Raw genomic sequence first — 21,775 nt, forward strand, 5'->3', positions numbered from 1 at the left:
ACAGAGGAGTCCTATCAGACAGGAGAGTGAACAGAGGAGTCCTATCAGACAGGAGAGAGCACAGAGGAGTCCTATCAGACAGGAGAGAGCATAGAGGAGTACTATCAGACAGGAGAGAGCACAGAGGAGAGCTAGCCCATCCTTACTTACTGGACTTTATCAATTCCTGTGCTTCATCTTGGACAAAGCCAGGATTTTATAAGCCATGATTTCTATAAAAACAAAATAAAATTTAAAGTTTTTAACATTTCAATAAATAGATTTAACATAACAGATAATGCACTCAGAGCCTGCTCTTTTGTCTTTCTCTTTCAATTCTGCTGTCTACGGATTCTTCTTGCAACCTGCTTTCAAACTACTGATGAAATTCTTGGAGAACAGGCAACGGCTGAGCTGACTAAATTAACTTTACATATGGTATAGTAGAGTTTGCAAAAATTGTAAAGCTTGTGCAATCTGGTAGGAACAGGCTAGATGCCCTGCTGTCAGAGACAAATATGAATTTCCATAGAAGTGATTTGTGTTGTGGGAAGACGAACAAGTGGCACTAACAGATAAGGTAAAACAGACATATTTACTCCACTGCAGATAAAATCAGGCAGTCAGTTATGAATGCCAGCGTGGATGACATGGACCCAGCTGTCTCTAGTGTCTATGGGCACTTCATCATTGAATGCTAGATTTGTCTTCCCACTACATAATTCGAAGCACAGCATGCCTATAAAGGTGAGCATCCTAAATGGTTTTACAGTGGAAATTGATGCATCTCTCCAAGTGGACTGTGCCTTATCTAAGAGTTGCACAGTTGCCCTGGTGTAGACAATAAAACTAGTAGCAGTACTCTCTCTCTACTGGACCTAGTGATCATGAACTTATAGGCATGGTTTTACAAACAATTTTATCATACAGACTGCAGAGTACTAAAATACTATGTACCTGATCAGAAAACCAAATGAGTCTGGAATCTTCATAGAAACGAAACATTCCATACTTTGGATCTAGAAGTTCTCTCATTATGAGCAAGAAAAACTCTTTACGTACTCCACCAGCATCAACAGCTTCTTCACCCACAAAAATGACCTGCGATTGTCAACATGAAATACAATATTATTCAACAGAAAGCATAAAGCTTAACTGTGAAAAAATGGTTGTTCATTATTTACCTTTAAAGGTTTCTTGTAATCAATGTTTTTAGTTTTCCTTAAAACTTCCATAGCATCTCCCACAATGTTGTCTCTACGGACTATTAAAATTAGGCAAGGATCTACGGATTCAACTACTGGGTGAAACATGGATGAAAAGTTCTGTCTGTTGGCTTGATCAACTGCCATCTAATTCAATAAAATGTGTTCAAAATTATCATAATTCATTTATCATAATACAATATATAACAATCACAATTTTTCTAGTAACAAGTCAGTAAATATTTGTATATAGTTCAGAACCTGACAATTACTGTATGCAAACAGATTTCTTCCCTTCAGAATCTTCACAGTGTACAGTATACTTCTATGTCCCAGGTGCTACAGAACACTGATCAGTCATAGAATTAAATAAATAGATTTAATATCTGTAGGATACATTAATATTTTGGAAGGAAAGATGGACAAGCATAGGGATCAAAGTGATTCAGACAAGGGCCAAAGGCATGTATATATGTATATATTTACTTTATAGCCCAGTTTCAATAATTTATCACTTTTCATGGCAGCTTACCTGCATCTGTATGACTGCATCAGTCTGTAGCAGAGTTGTCTTTGCTTGTGCATCAAAAACAAATGGATATGTACAAATAGTGAGTGTACCATCTGGTCCCTGTGTAACAGACAGAAGAACATGCTATGAGGCTGAATAGTGTCAGCAGCTTCTCCCAATATTTAGAACCATTTATTTGAGTTTTTTCCTGTGATTTTAAAGCAAACATGCAGCTGTGTCATGGTGGTTCTGAGAACCATTGTTACCTCACTCAACATTTGTACCCCCACAGGTATTAGAGTTGCCCAAAATGTTGTTTTTCATTTTTAATATTGTTAAATCTTGTTTTTGCACTCCAGAGAAAGAAACAAACAACTAGATATGAATGGTAAAAGTAGAGGGGAATGAAGTCGCTATTTAATAGTCTGCAGAAACTTTTGCATGTTTCTGAAATAGTCTTATAGAAAACCTTTAAAGAAAGCAGTGGTAAATGTACTGCTGATGTACTACTGCTGATTGACCTAATGCAGCCAGAGCTAATGGGGAGGGGGGGTCTTGATGCAATGATGCTTCATAACCAAACACAGGATGTTGAGGAGGAGAGGAAATTGCTTATCTTCTAGGACACATAGAAAAGCATACTTTATATATGGGAATGTCCCGATACCCATACTGGTACCGGGACAGATACTGGACATTTGCCATTTGCAGGAGTACTTGTACTCATGCAAATGTACTAGATACCTAATGTGACCCCAGGTAGCACGGAGATGCCGTAGGCCCACTGCACTCTCCGTGTGGATTAAAAAGTGGCCAGTTCAGAAGGCTGTCTGAACTGTCCATTCTCTGACCTGCTAACTAGCCGTAGGACACTTGTCCCGGATCCCCTAGTGCTCCCAATGTAGGCCGCAAGAGCAGTACCCAACCTCTGCCCTGTGAGGTCACTCTGCCTGCGCTAGAGCAGAGAAGGAAGGAAGGAGAAAGTTTAAAATAAATAAAAATAAAGCCCTTCCTCTAATAAAAACTGAAAACACCCCATTTTCCCCATTATAAAATAAAAAAGCCTGTCACATGACATTTAAAAAAAACTGAAACTGGTATTGGCGAGTACCGTACTTAAAAGTATCGGTACTCGTACTGAGTCTTAAAAAGATGGTATCAGGACATCTCTATTTACACATTTCTCAGTTTTAAAGGGGTTATCCAGAAATAGAAAAACAGAGCTAAATTATTTTTTTTAAATGCGCCACATCCATCCCCAGCTTGAGTGTGGTTCTGCAGCACAGTTCCACTGAAGTTAATGGAGCCAAATTGTAATACCACACCCAACCTGGGGACAGACGTGGAGTTGTTTTTGAAAGAAATTAGCTCTGTTTTTCTATTCCTGGTTGACCCCTCTAACTACAATTTGCATGTGACTGCAGCATGCCAATGCTGGGTATGCTTTGCTATATAAGAAATTCAATCTTTATAAAAAATTCCCGCTATCAGATCTGCTCTAGCTTTTATATTGTTAGCGCTGCTCATCTTGGCTGAGTCAGTGCAAATAACCTGCTAAATGATCATTAGCCCTCCACCCACCTGCGATAGTGAGGCGAAAGCATTAATTCTCTAAATAATTTATATCCTTAATTGCTTCATGCCCTCTCTATGTATGATTTTTAGTAGAATAAACATGAAGTCTCTAAAGCGAGATGGGCATTGACCTTCCCAGATAAGCTTGTTCCCTCATGCTGATCTTTGGCCGCTTATGGTATTGGGAGTGTGAAAGCTGCTTATCTTGGCTTATGCAGTCCAACAGACCCGCCAAGTGGTCATCTAGACTCCACCTACAAGTGATATTGAGGTGATAACATTCATTTTTACTGCAGGCTGCAAAACATTTACTTGCCAGCTGTCATGTCTTGTCAACTTTGGATGTATGTATCCTGCTGAGTCCACATTTACTACAAAATGTGAGAAATGCAATATTTCATACTCTGTGCATCGACTAATATACAATACCAAAAATGCTCCTTCAAAAAACACAACCTCTCTTCCCTAAGAAAACCTCTTGACCCTGCTTTCAGTTAAAAATGAATAAGCAAATGATGTATAAATTACAATCTGACATGAGATGATGTTGGGAATGAGAGTTTAGGTTGTATGAATATGACAGGGAAAACAAATTAAAACAAATTCCCAGTCTTACCTCTGGTAATCCCTGGTTTACGTCCTAAGAAAATGCAGTAGGAGGAAAGAGTTCATTAGTACCTGAACTCCCAACAAATCTGGCATATCAGCTTCAACCATTTAAGACAACAAACTATTTCCCTAATTTCTTATTAGAAAATGTATCCAAGTTTACTTGAAGACCTGCATCCCAAAATATTTTTACAACCTTTTAAAATATTACGTTTACAATTGACCTAGATAAGAAGCATTACAGATGGGATCTTTACACGTGAAGTTCTTATACTGGCTTTAAAGACCCCTTGACATACGATGGCCCCGACATACAATAATTTCAACATGCGATGGCCTCTCAGGCCTCTTCAGGATCCTCTGCATCATCGGCACTCTCCATCGACGTCATCACGTCACTGCGCACGCCATACCATCATCCAATAGGAGCGGCGTGCGTAGCAATGTGATTGCGGCGACTGAGAGCGCGGATGCCAGGGAAGCAGAGGCCTTGCCGGAGCGTCGGGGACACCTCGGGGACGCGGCGACAGAGACATCCAGGGCAGTGGTGACGAGCAGTGATGGTCCGGAGCGGCGGGGACAGGTGAGTACAACTTTCTCTAACAGTGGTCTACAACCTGCGGACCTCCAGATGTTGCAAAACTACAACACCCAGCATGCCCGGACAGCCAACGGCTGTCCGGGCATGCTGGGTGTTGTAGTTTTGCAACATCTGGAGGTCCTCAGGTTGTAGACCACTGTCCTATACTTTACATTGCACGGATCCCTCAACATACGATGGTTTCAACAAACGATGGTCCATTTGGAACGGATTACCATCGTATGTTGAGGGACCACTGTACATAGAAACATTTATTTTAAGCTGATAATTCATCAACCTTCCTGTTATTACTTGAATTAACTAAATTCTACTGCCACCAAATAAGTAAAACTATAATAGAAGAGTACGATTCTGAACAGATAATTTTTTAGTTTTCAGAACTACATAGAACTATACAAAAGGGCATAAATATGTCTAAATGCTCACTAGATGATGCTGACACAATTTAGAAGAAAATGCAGTTCCCATGAGTCCTCTACCTTTTCACAGACATTGCCTCCATTTGCAGATGTCTGTGAACCCCTCCAGTTGAAGGTGTAAGGTAGTGATGTTTTACTTAAAGGGGTATTTTGAGTAAAAATCAGTTATCCCCTATAGGTAACAAGAGTTAGATTGCAGAAGGTTGAGGGGGGAGAATAGTTTTAAATGGAACAGAATCTTGTGCACGAGCACTGCTACTTTATTCATTGTCTGTTGAGCTGCCAAAGGAATTGGGGCCCTGTTTTGAATATCGCAGGTGGTTCCAGCAGTCAGACCACCACAATCGGACATTATAACTTGGAATAACCCTTTAACCCCTTAACGACGCAGGACGTAAATGTACGTCCTGGTGAGCTGGTACTTAACGCACCAGGACCTACATTTACATCCTATACATAGCTGCAAGCATCAGAGCGATGCTCGGTCATGCGCGGCAGGTCCCGGCTGCTGATAGCAGCCAGGCACCCGCCGGTAATGGCGGACATTAACCCCTCAGATGCCGGGATCAATACAGATCACAGCATCTGCAGCATTGCGGTCACTAAAATGGATAAATATCCGAACTATTAAAATAAATGTTAATGATACCGTACGGTGAACGGCGTGAATGTAAAAAAAAAAAGTCCAAAATAGCCGCTTTTTTTTTTTATAACATTTTATTCCCCAAAAAAATTTACACAAAATTATATAGTTTTATATAAGCATATATGGTATCAAACGTACAGATCACGGTGCAAAAAATGAGCCCTCATACCACTGCTTATCTGGAAAAATGAAAAAGTTATAGGTTTTCAAAATAGGGGGATTTTAAATGTACTAATTTGGTTTTAGCCATTCATAGCTCATTCCACTCTGAACTGCTCTGGGCTGTGTGTAGCAGAGTGAGGAAGTTCTCCCCTGTATGTCTGCAGATGTCATACCTGCTGGGGAAGCCCCTTCCCAGTCTGTGAATCTGACTGAGACTGAGCAGAAATTACAGAGCAATGTCAAGGCAAATAAACAAAATAATAATAAAAATAAAGGCAGGGGGTTGGTTTATCATGATGGGGGCAGTGAACTGGGAGGATTATAAAATTTAACAAGATCATGAGAGGTACTCTTTAATCAATTGCAGCCCAAACTGCACAAACGATTGAGGGATACCTTGTGCGATTAATTTCATTACTGTCGACTGCACACACCCCATTTACACTGGGTGATATGCTCCCGATAATGATGGCTGCATAAAAGCTAATTATCGTAAATGAGTGTTCCCATAGACACTTATGTTGCTGATAATCGGCCCATAGACTGGTGTTTACAGTGATTGGCTTAGTGGCACTCTGGCCACAGGACAAAAATTAAAGCTTAGCAGAGATATTGGAGGCTATGGAGTGATAAAGGGAGGAAGTTTTTTTTTTTTTTTGTTTAAGCTTGCAGCAGGGTCATGTTTTTTTCTTTTTCTTAGAAAACCCTGGACAACCTCTTTAATGGTTTGGACAAGGGCTTACAGAGGTAGATACTCATAGGAGGCTTCAGACAGTTATTTTTCTTCTTGGGGAAAAATAATATGAATGCAGGTAGGAAACAAACATCAGGTGCTTGGTCATGTAACTTTACATAAGCCTGCCACACAGACACAGAACAACCCATTTAAACCAAGAATATAATGTGGATAAATTAGGAAGTCCTGACTTACCATACAAAGTGCTCGTTGCTGGATCCAAGCCACATAATCATTCCGGATATCTATATAGTCTTGTATTTCATGAATGTAGAACTTATCATAAGGTATAATTTGTCCTGATCTTTCATTTACCTAAAAAACAAGACTCTCTCTTAATAAAATGTTTTAAAGAACCCACTGGCCCTGATTTATTAAAATGTGTGAGCGAAAAACTGGAGAAATTGAGCCCACAGCAACCAATCACAGCTCAGCTTTGATATCTTAACAAGCTCTGGTAAAGTGAAAGCCGAGCTGCGGTTGGTTGCTTCAAAGTCTCCAGTTTTTCTCACAAATTTTGATAAATTTGGGCCACTGTCTTTGTTGAAAGTTTTAAAGGGGTACTCCACTGGAATTTTTTTTTTTTTTTATTAACTGGTGCCAGAAAGTTAAACAGATTTGTCAATTACTATTTGAGAATCTTAATCCATCCAGTACTTAGTTGCTGTATACTACAGAGAAAGTTCTTTTCTTTTTGAATTTTCTTTCTGTCTGACCACAGTGCTCTCTGCCGACACCACTGTCCATTTTAGGAACTAGAACAAAAGGAAAGCGCTCCGTAGTGTGATAATGTGATGGCAAGATATAAATAAGACCAGAATAACTTGTGCTCACCAACGGTGGTTGTACAGCAATCAAATGAACACCTCCAGGGTGGATCTCAGGATCAAGCAAGGCACATGGATCTCTTCAAAAGGTATGAGAGTGTAATACCCATAACGCAACGCGTTTCGCGGAAGACCGCTTCATCAGGTATATTGGGAACAGGGAGGGTCAGTGGTATTTATACAACACCATTAACCCTTACATAAACACAAAAAAAATGTCAGAATACAAAAATGATACAAATACATATAAATATACATACTAAAAAATTCTGGAAAAAAAAATAAAAAATAAAAATCGACCATATATTAACATGCAAAAAGGAGATTTTTTTAACACTTACTGTAAAATCTCTTTCTCGAAGGATCCATTGGGGAACACAGACCGTGGTGTATACTGCTGTCTAAGGAGGTGTGACACTATGGTAATAAAAAAAAGTCAGCTCCTCCCAGCAGGATATACCCGCCTTCAGGCTCTGAGCTAGTCAATTTAAGTTCCAGAGCAATAGGAGGAGACCAATAGGTCAAATAAAAACCTAAAACTGTTCGAGGACCAGAAGAAAAAACATAACTGAACACACCCTCGGACAGAGAACCAAAAGGAAAAAAAACAAACAGGGCGGGAGCTGTGTCCCCCAATGGATCCTTCGAGAAAGAGATTTTACGGTAAGTGTTAAAAAATCTCCTTTTCTCTATCGGCTCCATTGGGGGACACAGACCATGTGACGTACCAAAGCCGTCCCTTGGGTGGGCAGATAAGTATTCAGGCAGACGGCCGTTCCACTGCCGCCTGCAACACTTTACGAACCAGACTAGCATCAGCCAATGCGAAAGTATGAACTCAGTAAAACCTCGAGAAAGTGTGCAAAGATGACCAGGTAGCCACCTTGCAAATCTGCGAGGCCGAGGCTCTATTTTGGAGAGCCCAGGATGCCCCAACGGAACGAGTGGAATGAGCCACAACCCTGAAAGGAGGAATCTTCCCCTTACAGCGATAGGCTTCCGAAATGGCAGACCGAATCCACCGAGGAATGGTGGCCTTGGAAGCAGGTTGTCCCTTGCGACGACCTTCCGCAAGGACGAAAAAGGAATCACACTGACGAAACGAAGAAGTGATGGAGAGATAAGACCGAACAGCCTGAACTACATCCAGCTTGTGTAGTAAGCGCTCCTTAGGATGAGAAGGAGCCGGACAAAAAGACGGGAGGACAATGTCCTCATTGAGATGAAAAGCCGAGACCACCTTAGGTAAAAGGGAAGGATCTGGCCGGAAGACGACCTTGTCCTGGTGGATCACCAGAAACTGAGAACGGCAGGAAAGAGCTGCCAGTTCAGACACCCTCCGGATGGAGGTGATAGCGACAAGAAATGCCACTCTAAGGGGCTCAAAGGGTGCCCCCTGGAGGGCACTCAGAACCAAATTCAAGGGGGAGAAGGTGACCGATAAGGAGGAACAGCGTGCGCCACTCCTTGCAGGAAGGTCCGGACATGAGAATTAGAAGCCAGGGGTCGCTGGAAAAGAACAGTAAGGGCCGAAACCTGACCTTTAAGGGAACTGAGAGACAACCCCAATTCCAGCCCCAACTGCAAAAAAGAGAGAAGACGGGGAACCGAGAAGGTCACCGGGGAGAAGTCACACCAACGAAAATAATACCACCAAGTACGGTGGTAAATTCTTGCGGAGGAGGGCTTACGAGCCTTGAGCATGGTGTGAAAGACTTGGGAAGAGAACCCGCGGGCCCTCAAAACCACGGTCTCAACCGCCACGCTGTCAAATGCAGCGACTGTAAATTGGGGTGGCAAAGAGGACCCTGAGAGAGTAGGTCCGGGCAGAGTGGAAGGCGCAGAGGAGTGTCGTCCAGGAGCCTGACTATGTCGGCGTACCACGACCTTCGGGGCCAATCTGGAGCTACCAGAATGGCGGAGACTCCCTCTGCCTTGAGCTTCCTCAGCACCCTGGGAAGGAGCGGAAGAGGAGGGAACAGATAAGGTAGGGTGAACTCCGCCCAAGGAATCACTAGGGCGTCCACGGCCAGAGCCTGAGGGTCCCGGGACTTGGACACAAATGGAAGAATCTTCCGATTGTGCCAGGACGCAAAGAGGTCCACGTCCAGAATGCCCTAGAGGTCACAGAGCTGCGCGAAGACCTCCGGATGAAGAGACCACTCGCCGGGGTCGGGAGAGGACCGACTGAGGAAGTCCGCTTCCCAGTTGAGCACTCCCGGAATGTGAATCGCCGAAATGGCCGGAACTTTGTTCTCCGCCCAGGTGACAATCTTGGTCACCTCGGCCATGGCTGCCGAGCTGCGAGTGCCGCCCTGACGATTTATGTACGCCACGGCCGTGGCGTTGTCCGACTAAACGCGGGCAGGACGGGACTGAAGACGGGACTCCCAATGAAGACGACAAAGAAGAATTGCCCGTAATTCCAATATGTTTATCGGGAGAAGAGTCTCCGGGGGAGACCAGAGTCCCTGAACACACCGCCCCAGCCCGACAGGCTGGCATCCGTTGTAACAACCTGCCAGTGAAGGGGAAGAAAGGACCGCCCTTGGAGAAGAAGGGGGGAGCGGAGCCACCAGAGCAGAGACTGACTGACCCTGCGAGGGAGAACAATCTGACGATCGAGGGACAGGGGAGATCTGTTCCATCGAGAGAGAATCACCAGTTGAAGGGGGCGGTAACGAAACTGGGCAAAGGGTACGGCCTCCATAGTTGCCACCATCCGGCCCAGGACTTCCATACAAGTGCGGATGGAGATTGATACCTGGGTCCGAAGGGAGCGGACCCCCGACCGGAGCGCCAGACGTTTGTCCGGCGGAAGACAAATTTGGGCAGAGGCCGTGTCGAATCGAAGTCCCAGGAAGGTTAGAGACTGGGTAGGACAGAGGACTAACTTGTCCCGGTTGACCATCCACCCGAAGAGAGTCAGAATGTGGAGAGTGATTCTCCAGAGTCTGGGCTCTGGTTGGAGCCTTGAGGAGAAGGTCGTCCAGAAAGGGTATCACCGAGATCCCCCTCGACCGTAACAGGCCCATCACTGGCGCAAGGATCTTCGTAAAGACCCGAGGAGCCGTGGCTAGACCAAAGGGGAGGGCCACGAATTGAAAGTGCCCCTCCGGAACCGCAAAGCGGAGGTACCGATGATGGCCCGGAAATATTGGCACATGGAGGTAGGCATCCTTGATGTCCACCGATGAAAGAAACTCCCCTTGTTCCAGGGACGACACCACCAAACGGAGGGATTCCATTCTGAAGTGGCAGATGAGAAGGTGATGGTTGAGACGCTTGGGGTCTAGGATTGGTCGCAAAGAACCGTCCTTTTTGGGGACCACAAAAAGATTTGAATAGAAACCCCGAAAACGTTTCCCCTGGAGGAACGGGGACGATAACCCCCTGGAGAAGCAGGGACTGGAGAGCTGCTCGAAATTGCTTCGCCAGAGGAGGAGCCCGGGGGGCCCAGGATCGAAAAAAGCGATCCCTCGGAAGGGAGGCAAATTCGATCCGGTAACCGTTGGACACCACATCCCTGACCCAAGAGTCCTGAATGTGCGAAGTCCAGATGTCTCGGAAAAACAAGTGACGACCTCCCACCTGAAAAGAAATCACGGGTGGGGGCATCACTTCATACAGAAGTGGGTTTGTGGTTGCCCGATTTGGGCGCAAATGGCCGGACCGGTTGGAGTCCAACTTCCAAGACGGGCATACGCGGAACGAGGGCGCCTGCCCGGAGACTTTACTGGGGCCAGAGGTCCGAAAGGAAAAGGACTTCCTCTGGGAAGTAGGGTGAGCCTTATTTTGAGGCAACAAGGAACTCTTACCTCCCGTTGCCTCAGAAATAATCTCATCAAGGCGTTTGCCAAAAAGATGGCCACCCGTAAAGGGAAGCTCAGTGAGAGACCTTTTGGAAGCGGCATCCGCATTCCAAGCTTTAAGCCACATAGAGCGGCGGAGAGCCGCTAGGTGACCCACAGCAAAGGCAGAACAATGGGCTGACTGCATGGAAGCTGTGCACAGAAAGTCCCCAGCTTTAGCGCATTGGAGAGCCAGAGCAGATAGATTCTCTGGGGGGATCCCACTGAGATATCCTGATGGAGCTTTTGGCACCACTCAGACAGGGCCTTGGACACCCATGTCGAGGCAAAGATGGGAAGAAGAGAAGAGCCAGCTGCTTCAGAAGCGAACTTCGCTAAAGATTTTACCTTCTTGTCCGCGAGATCCTTGAAGGCAGCGGCATCTGCCAGAGAGATCCGTGAGATTGATGGATCCACTGAGGGACTGTCTGGATGTTTCCATGCGGATTACAGAATGTCGTCAAAGTCAGCGTGAGAGCTGAACCTTTGAGGTGCTGGCTTAGCACGATGAAAGGATACTCCTGGATTGACATCCGAAGATCCTGGGTCCTCCAAGTGAAAGGTGTCTCTTATGGCTGGCACCAATGAGTTCACCATTGCAATTGAGTCTGAGCGGTCCTCTGAGTCAGATGCCAGCTCGGAAGCCTCGTCCACCAGTTCACCAGGGGAATGTGAATGAGTAGAGGCAGTCCTGGAGGAGGGTGACCCAGACCGGGTACGTGGCTCTGGCATAGCAGAGCGGCGACTCCGCGAACGCCCTCTGGAGGAGTGACGTTTGTGCCCAGAAGATAGGGGGGGGGGGCAGGACCCACGAGGGGAGCGCTCACGTCTATCAGAAGACTCAATGGAAGAAACAGACGAGGCACCCCTAGCACGCTTATGAGAGCGTGAAGTACGGGGAGACAAGGAGCGGGCCCTCTCAGAGGTCCTACGCAGGGAAGACCCCTTCAAGGCGGACACCATTTCCAGAGAGGCCTCAGCCACCGAAAGGGAGACTTTGGTCAAGTCAGCCATATACCCAGGCCAGGCTGGAGGAGCGGCTGAACCCACTGGGACCGAAGGGGCATCAGGGGGCACCAGGGGGTCTGGGGGAGCAGTGGAGCAGGCAGGGCAAGAGGGCTCAGCAGAGCCAGACATCTTGGTATTACAGTGCTTACAGACATAATAAGTCACTGAATTCCCAGGTTTCTGTTTGGAGGGAGGTACAGCTCTGGGTACGGACATAATGTGAGAAAAAAGAAGACAAGAACTTTCTCACCCTGGTATGTGTCCCCTGTCAGCTGCAGTGAGGAGAACTCGCTCCGTGCAGCCAGAGAGAATGAACAGGCCAGCCAATAGGGAGGGAGGGGCGTGCCTGAAGCAAGGCACACAGTAACAGACCCCTTCACACTAACAGAGTCTACTAGGACTGTATCCACCTTTTCCAGCCCACAGTGGTTTTGTAAAAATACCACTGACCCTCCCTGTTCCCAATATGCCTGCTGAAGCGGTCTTCCGCGAAACACATTGCATTATGGGTATTAAACTATCATACCTTTAAAGAGATCCATGCGCCTTGCTTGATCCTGAGATCCTCCCTGGAAGTGTTCGTTTGATCATTTTAGGAACTGTCCAGAGTAGGAGCAAATCCCCATAGCAAACCTATCCTGCTCTGGACAGTTCCTAAAATGGACAAAGGTGTCAGCAGAAAGCACCGTGGTCAGACAGAAAGAAAATTCTAAAAGTAAAGAACTTCCTGTGGAGCATATAGCAGCTGATAAGTACAGGAAGGATAAAGATTTTTAAATTAAAAAAAAGTAATTTACAAATCTGTTTAACTTTATGGCACCAGTTGACTTAAAAAAATGTTTTCCAGGGGAGTACCCCTTTAAACGTGGAAATTGAAGAACTAAAATAAGCAGTTCAACAGAAGAACATTCGTCATCATATTAATTTAAACATACCCTATGCAGACTCTCCAAAACTTTCAGAGCTGTATTAAGGAAGGTGTTGAAAATTCTTCTTTCCGTAAGAGGAATTCCAATTTTTGCAAATTTCAATAGATGCAACACAACATTTTTAAAAAGATCTACTAGCCGCATGAACACTGGGTTCTCAAGTGTAGACCACCAGTTTTCTATAATAAATGAATAAATAAATTAAGTAATAAGTAATACATATATATCTAAAAGAAAAACCATCTGACAACCCAAATATGCTTTACAAGCCAAGCATATAGAGGAGAACATGAAAGAGGAAGTCAATTTCACTTAAAATATTTGCTATAAAAAAGGTAGGTGGCTTAACCCCTTTCCCCAACAGACAATTTTGAATTCTGTATTTTAATTTTGGTCTCCAAAAAGCCATAACATTCTTATTTGTCCATCTACAGAGCCAAATAATACTTTCGCAATTGTACTTTCGAATGACACCTTTCATTCTACTATGCCCAGAGTCTGTATGTAAGAAGTTTCCGTGTGAGACTGCCCAGAACAATGTATTTAAGCAGATTCCACGTGATACTGCCCAGCGACGTGTACCCAAGCCCATTCAGTGTTATGTTATGCAGAGATTTAACTAAGCTGACTCAGATACATGGCTATGGGTAGTATCCTACTGAATCAGCTTACATACAAGGCTGTAGGCAGAATCACACTGTATCGGCTCACATACAAGGCTCTGGGCAGTATTTCATTAAATCAGCTCACATACACAGCTCTGGGCAGCATCACACTGAATCGGCTTAGATAGACGGCATCTGGGCAGCCCCACACAGAATCTGCTTAGATACACATGGCTCTGGGCAGTATCACACATAATAGGCTGCAGGCAGTATTACCCATAATAAACTTGGGATAAGAAAGTCTCTGTGTAGACTGACACTCAGGCCCAGGTGTGGATATCCACCCACTCCACTAGAAACAATTCATATAGAAAAAACATGGGCTATAGTCTATTTTCCAAAAAGACTTTCAGGCACTCACGATTAGATGATTCAGCTTTCTTTTCTTTTATTCCAAGCATTCTGCAGTTTTTCACAGCTTTTGAAGATGGTACATAGGCAAAACGTCCAAACTAGCAGAGATCTTCGTTCACTAGTTGGGAGCCATCAGGGTCTGACGCAACATTTCGGGGGAACGCCCCCTTACTCATGCGAATAAGACCCTGATGGCTCCCAACTAGTGAACTAAGATCTCTGCTAGTTTGGACGTTTTGCCTATGTACCATCTTCAAAAGCTGTGAAAAACTGCAGAATGCTTGGAATAAACGAAAAGAAAGCTGAATCATCTAATCGCGAGTGCCTGAAATTCTTTTTGGAAAAATAGAATATAGCCCACTTTTTTCTATATGAAGCCATGATAAACTTCCTTTTTTTTTTTTTTTTTTCTTTTTTTTTAAATGGTGGTGTGAGACCACAGAAACATTTTCTTTGAATTTCTTTTTACTTGGAATACGCTGGTGTGCTGCAGTCGCCTTCCTCATATATATATTTATTTGTGTGTGCATATTGTAGTTCATACTAAGACTCACCTAGAACTCTTAAAGGAGCCTTTTCAAGTTTAACAATTGCAGTCCCAAAAGGAATCGCTAAAATAGAAAAGTTGTTTGGATCTGCCATAAGAGGGCACTCTGGTAACGTGAGGTACAGTCTTAAAGCCTCAATGTCAGGTGGCGAGCTTGGCAATTTTGGTATTAGATTCTTTTCCAAACTAGCAGCCACCTAAAAGCAAAAACACTAGACTGAGATTAAAATCAAGTCTTTAAGAACAAAGGAATAGTTCACCTTAAATCTGATTGCATGGACAATTGGGCCAAGACTCAGTAACCAACAATACAAAGACATTTCAGCATCCAGACAAAAGATCTTGGATGTGATTTATCAAAACGTATGCAGAGGAAAAGTTAACCAGTTGCCAATAGCAACCAGATTTATGCTTTTATATATCAGAGACATTCTTAAAGCATACCCGTCAGATCCAACAAAAAATTTTTTTTTTTATATATCACTCAATACCTAATCCTGACCATGTACTTATAATTTATGTGTCTAGCACCTTTATTTTTTTATTTCACTTTTAATTTAGCTGACTAGTCTGAATTCCTCTCAAAGGGAGGGGGCGTGCCTTCACTGTGCAGGTCTCCGCCCCCTCCCTCAGTATGCTGTCTGCTCACATCTCCCCTAGCATTAACAAAACTACAATTCCCAGCTTGTCCTCACTGACAGTAAAGGGGCACAAGCTGACAGTGGGAGGATTTTTCCCTCCAGCTGTGAGCCCTGAGCTCACAGCTGTCAATCAAGGAAATGTGTCCATGGCATAGGTAATGACGCATGGACACAGCAGGACTAGTATGTGTCCAAGCAGGCAGGGGAGGCAGTTGTTTGATTGGCTTTTTTAGTATGAAATACTGAACATTTTCTAATGAAAGCAATTGCAAAACCTATTGGTTTTGCATGCTTTACAACATATCAAAAGTTTTTGTATCTGACAGTGCCCATTTAAAAATGAAAGAAGTAATCTTATTGGGTTCTATGGGTAATGGGTCAGCGTTTTCTCTGCACGGGTTTTGATAAATCTCCCTCTTAAAGGAGTACTCCGGTGGAAAACTATTTTTTTTTTAATCAACTGGTGGCAGAAAGATTTGTAAATTACTTCTAAATCTTAATCCTTCCAGTACGTATTAGCTGCTGAATACTACAGAGGAAATTATATTATTTTTGGAACACAGAGCTCTGTGCTGACATCATGAGCACAGTGCTCTCTGGACAGTTCTTAACCCCTTAACGACGCAGGACGTATATTTACGTCCTGCGCCGGCTCCCGTGATATGAAGCGGGATCGCGCCGCGATCCAGCATCATATCGCGTCGGTCCCGGCACCCGATCGCGGCGATGTGCGGTATTAACCCTTTAGAAGCGGCGGTCAAATCTGACCGCCGCTTCTAAAGTGAAACTGAAAGTATCCCGGCTGCTCAGTCGGGCTGTTAGGGACCGCCGCGGTGAAATCGCGGCGTCCCGAACAGCTGATCGGACACCGGGAGGGCTCTTACCTGCCTCCTCGGTGTCCGATCGACGAATGACTGCTCCGTGCCTGAGATCCAGGCAGGAGCAGTCAAGCGCCGATAATGCTGATCACAGGCGTGTTAATACACGCCTGTGATCAGGATGAGAGATCAGTGTGTGCAGTGTTATAGGTCCCTATGGGACCTATAACACTGCAAAAAAAAAGTTAAAAAAAAAGTGTTAATAAAGGTCATTTAACCCCTTCCCTAATAAAAGTTTGAATCACCCCCCTTTTCCCATAAAAAGAATAAAACAGTGTAAAAAAATTAATAAACAAACATATGTGGTATCGCCGCGTGTGTAAATGTCCGAACTATAAAAATATATCATTAATTAAACCGTACGGTCAATGGCGTACGCGCAAAAAAATTCCAAAGTCCAAAAAAGCGTATTTTGGTCACTTTTTATAACATTAAAAAATGAATAAAAAGTGATCAAAAGGTCCGATCAAAACAAAAATCATACCGATAAAAACTTCAGATCACGGCGCAAAAAATGAGTCCTCATACCGCCCCGTACGTGGAAAAATAAAGTTATAGGGGTCAGAAGATGACATTTTTTAAACGTATAAATTTTCCTGCATGTAGTTATGATTTTTTCCAGAAGTGCGACAAAATCAAACCTATATAAGTAGGGTATCATTTTAACCGTATGGACCTACAGAATAATGATAAGGTGTAATTTTTACCGAAATATGCACTGCGTAGAAACGGAAGCCCCCAAAAGTTACAAAATGGCGTTTTTTTCCGATTTTGTCGCACAATGATTTTTTTTTCCGTTTCGCCGTGCATTTTTGGGTAAAATGACTAATGTCACTGCAAAGTAGAATTGGCGACGCAAAAAATAAGCCATAATATGGATTTTTAGGTGGAAAATTGAAAGGGTTATGATTTTTAAAAGGTAAGGAGGAAAAAACGAAAGTGCAAAAACGGAAAAACCCTGAGTCCTTAAGGGGTTAAAATGGACAGAGGTGTCAGCAGAGTAGGAGAAAATCCCCATAGAAAACATATGCTGCTCTGGACAGTTCCTAAAATGGACAGAGATGTCAGCAGAGAGCACTGTGCTCGTGATGTGAGCAGAGAGCACTGTGTTCCAAAAAGAAAATAATTTCCTCTGTAGTAATCTGCAGCTAATAAGTACTGGAAGGATTAAGATTTTTTAATAGAAGTAATTTATAAATCTGTTTAACTTTCTGGCACCACTTTATTTAAAAAAAAAAAAAAAAAAGTTTTCCACCGGAGTAACCCTTTATTCCCAATAAGGCTGATCACTAGGGCCACCCCAATCTCGAAAATTGGAGTCCCGTACTTGCTATTTTCTTTCTCATTATCAATCATCATTCCAAATGGCATAACATACTAGAGAGCATAAAATAAAGCATTATGGGAAATTAGCCCTGTTAACAAAATCAAAAGGCTGTTTAGTTGAGTGCACGTATATGCTCATATTTTTTGGGGTAGGATAACCGTGTTCCTTTACCCCATAAGGTCCAGAGCATTTTTTGCACATCTGGCCACTGTCACTAAGCATTAATAATTCTGGGATGCTTTTACTTTTCATTCTGATTCAGAGACTTTTTTCGTGACATATTCTACTTTATGTTAGAGGTAAATTTTTGTCAATACTTGCATCATTTCTTTGGTGAAAAAGTCCAAACTTTTATGAAAAATTTGAAAATGTAGCATTTTTTTTAACCTCTCTGAATATAAGGAAAAAGACCAAAAAAATATATATTGAGTCACAAATACAATATGTCTACTTTATGTTGGCATGATAAAGTTGACATGTCCTTACTTTTGGAAGACATCAGAGGGCTTCAAAGTTCAGCAGCAATTGTATAAGTTTTCACAAAATTTTCAAAAATCTGAATTTTTTCAGGGACCAGTTTTGAAGTGGATTGGAAGGGCCTTCATATTATAAATACCATATAAAGTGTGTTAACCCTTTAGGTGTTTCACAGGAATAGCAGCAAAGTGAAGGAGAAAACTCAATCTTCATTTTTTACACTCGCATGTTTGTGTAGACCAAGTTTTCGAATACAAGGGGTAGAAGGGGAGAAATCTCCCAAAAATGTTAAACGCAATTTCTCTCAGGTAAGGAAATACCTCATATGTGTATGTAAAGTGCTCAGGGAAGGAGCGACAATGGGATTTTGTAGAGCGAGTTTCTCTGACATGGTTTTGGGGGGGGGGGCATGTCACATTTAGGAAGCCCCTGTGGTGCCAGAAAAGCAAAAAAAAACAAAAAAAAACACATGGTATACTATTTTGAAAACGACACCCCTCAAGGAATGTAACAAGGGGTACAGTGAGCCTTAACACCCCACAGGTGTTTGACAACTTTTCGTTAAAGTTGGATGTGTTAATTATTTTTTCCACTAAAATTCTGGTTTCTCTCAAAAAGTTTCATTTTTACAAGAGGTAATAGGAGAAAATGCCCCCAAAATGTGTAACCCCATCTCTTCTGAGTATGGAAATACCCCATGTGTGGACGTAAAGTGCACTGCGGGCACAATACAATGCTCAGAAGGGAAGGAGTCACATTTGGCTTTTGGAAAGCAAATTTTGCTGAAATGGTTTTTGGGGGGGCATGTCCCATTTAGGAAGCCACTATGGTACCAGAACAGAATACTATTTTGGAAACTACACCCCTCAAGGCATGCAACAAGGGGTCCAGTGAGCCTTAACACACCACAGATGTTAACTTTTCATTAAAGTCGGATGTGTAAATGAATTATTATTTTATTTTTTACACTAAAATGCTGGTGTTAACCCAAATTTTTTATTTTAACAAGGGGTAATAGGAGAACAATACTCCAAAAATTTGTAACCCCATTTCTTCTGAGTATGGAAATACCCCATGTGTGGACATCACGTGCTCTGCGGGCGAACTACAATGCTCAGAAGAGAAGGAGCGCCATTGGGCTTTTGGAGAGAGAATTTGTTTAGAATAGAAGTCGGGGGCCATGTGTTTTTACAAAGCCCCCATGGTGCCAGAACAGTGGACCCTCCCACGTGACCCTATTTTAATAACTACACCCCTCACAGAATGTAATAAGGGGTGCAGTGAGCATTTACATGCCACTGGTGTTTGACAGATCTTTGGAACAGTGGGCTGTGCAAATGAAAACATTTTTCATTTTCATGGACAACTGTTCAAAAAATCTGGTCAGACACATGTGGGGTGTAAATGCTCACTGCAACCCTTATTACATTACATGAGGGGTGTAGTTTCCAAAATGGGGTCACATAATGAGGGGGTCCACTTTTCTGGCACCATAGGGGCTTTGTAAACGCTCATAGCCTTCAATTCCAGACACATTCTCTCTCCAAAAGCCAAATGGCACTCCTTCTCTTCTGAGCATTGTAGTTCGCCCACAGAGCACTTTACGTCCACACATGGGGGATTTATATACTCAGAAGAAAATGGTGTTACAAATTTTAGGGGGCTTTTTTCCTATTACCCCTTGTAAAAATGAAGCATTTGGGATAACACCAGCATTTTAGTGAAAAAATAAAACATTTTCATTTTCACATCCAACTTTGAAGAATTTTCATTAAACACCTGTGGGGTGTTAAGGCTCACTATACCCCTTGTTACGTTCCATGAGGGATGTTGTATCCAAAATGGGGTCACACGTGGGTGTTTTTTTTTATTTGCGTTTATGTCAGAACCGCCATAACTCAGCCATCCGCTGTGCAAATCACTTCAAATGTACATGGCGCTCTCATTCCTGAGCCTTGTTGTGCGCCCGCAGAGCATTTTTCGTCCACATATGGGGTATTTCCGTACTCATGAGAAATTGCGTTACAAATTTTCGGCGTCTTTTTTTCTTCTTTTACCTCTTGTGAAAATGAAAAGTATGGGGCAACACCAGCATGTTAGTGTAAAAAAGAAAACATTTTTTCAATAACATGATGGAATAGACCTCAACTTTACCTTTTCATAAGGGGTGAAAGGAGAAAAAGCCCCCCAAAATTTGTTAGGAAATTTCTCCCGAGTACAGAAATACCCCATATGTGGCCCTAAGCTGTTTCCTTGAAATACGACTGGGCTCCAAAGTGAGCGAGCGCCATGCGTATTTGAGGCCTGAATTAGGGATTTGCATAGGGACGGACCCGGATGCAAGAAATAGACTTGCCTCCAATACCAAAAATACCCTAGAGCAGTGTTTCCCAAACAGAGTGCCTCCAGCTGTTGCAAAACTCCCAGCATGCCTGGACAGTCAATGGCTGACCGGCAATACTGGGAGTTGTTGTTTTGCAACAGCTGGAGGCTCCGTTTTGGAAACCGTGCCATACCATACGTTTTTAATTTTTATTTGGGGGGGGGGGGGGGTAACTGTGTAGGGCGTATGTCTATATGTAGTGTTTTACTTTTTATTTTGTGTTAGCGTAGTGTAGTGTTTTTAGGGTATATTCACACAGGCGGGGGTTTACAGCGAGATTCCAGCTGTGAGTTTGAGCTGCAGTGGAAAATTTGCCACAGCTCAAACTTGCAGTGAGAAACTCACTATAAACCCCCAACTGTGTGACTGTACCCTGTATATTCACATGGGGAGGCCAACCTCCAGCTGTAGCAAAACTACAACTTCCAGAAAGCCCTTTGGCTGTCAGTGCATGCTGGAATTTGTAGTTTGCAACAGCTGGAGGCACACTGTTTGCGAAACACTGAGTTAGGTAACAGACAATGTTTCCGAACCAGTGTGCCTCCAGTTGTTGCAAAACTACAACTCCCAACATGCCCAGACAGCCAAAGGGCATGTTGGGAGTTGTAGTTTTGCAACATCTGGAGTGCTACAGTTTAGAGACTACTATACAGTGGTGTCCAAAAACTAGCCCTTCCAGATGTTGCAAAACTAAAATTCATAGCATGCCAAGACTGTCCAGGCATGCTGGGAGTTTTAGTTCTGCAACATTTGCACCCCCACACCCCCGGCATTTGCACGGGATACCTGCTGATACCCGATACCTGGCGGGGACTGAAATTCCCAGGGTCGTACAGGTATGCCTTTGGTCCTTAATTACCAGGGCGTCAGGGCATACCCGTACGCCCATGGTCCTTAAGGGGTTAAAGTGGTAGTCCAGGATAAAGAAATATTTTCAACATTGCTCCACAAACAGTGCCACCATTGTCCATAGGTTGTTTCTGGTACTGCAGTTTTATCCTCATTTGAGTAAAATAGATTGCACTGCAATATCAGACATAGTTCATAAGGCAGGTGTGTTGCTGTGTTTTAGAAGAGAGAAGCAGTATTTTACTGAGCACATACAATTTCTTTATCATACACTGCTGCAGAATCTCTTATTTAAGATAAGATAGATTGCAGCATATTATACACAGTTATGGCCATAACATTAAAGGGGTACTCCAGGGAAAGTCATTTTTTTAATACCTATATGCCCAGGCTGCTGCCCTACTTATCTCCCACCTCTATCTCAGTATCGCTGTCCTCTATTGCAATCCTCCTCCTGCTTCTGGTGCCTGACACACAACAATACAGCTCAGCTAATCGCTGGCCGCAGTGGTTTCCTGACTCGGCCAATTATTGGCTGAGCAGAATTATGTCATTTTGGGCACAGGCTAAGTCAATCACACTGACGCTGAGCTAAT

At 43.4% G+C, this 21,775-nt stretch overlaps 1 protein-coding gene across 7 annotated transcripts in view; it reads right to left on the reverse strand.

Moving 5' to 3' along the window:
- The window catches only part of HERC4 (HECT and RLD domain containing E3 ubiquitin protein ligase 4), a 174,591-nt gene that overhangs the window by 75,911 nt on the left and 76,905 nt on the right, over window positions 1–21,775 (reverse strand). For 6 of the 7 annotated variants that reach the window (XM_056530279.1, XM_056530274.1, XM_056530273.1 and 3 more), the window contains 7 exons: window positions 14,632–14,821; window positions 13,065–13,237; window positions 6,639–6,758; window positions 3,887–3,910; window positions 1,717–1,815; window positions 1,164–1,331; window positions 937–1,080 (listed from right to left, as the gene is read on the reverse strand). In XM_056530279.1, coding sequence (XP_056386254.1) covers window positions 937–1,080; window positions 1,164–1,331; window positions 1,717–1,815; window positions 3,887–3,910; window positions 6,639–6,758; window positions 13,065–13,237; window positions 14,632–14,821 — 918 coding nt within the window. The remainder of the gene's footprint in view (window positions 1–936; window positions 1,081–1,163; window positions 1,332–1,716; window positions 1,816–3,886; window positions 3,911–6,638; window positions 6,759–13,064; window positions 13,238–14,631; window positions 14,822–21,775) is intronic. The other variant, XM_056530278.1, reaches the window with a different exon arrangement.

Source organism: Hyla sarda, chromosome 7 (genome assembly GCF_029499605.1).
Source record: "Hyla sarda isolate aHylSar1 chromosome 7, aHylSar1.hap1, whole genome shotgun sequence".
Classification (NCBI taxonomy): Eukaryota; Metazoa; Chordata; class Amphibia; order Anura; family Hylidae; genus Hyla; species Hyla sarda.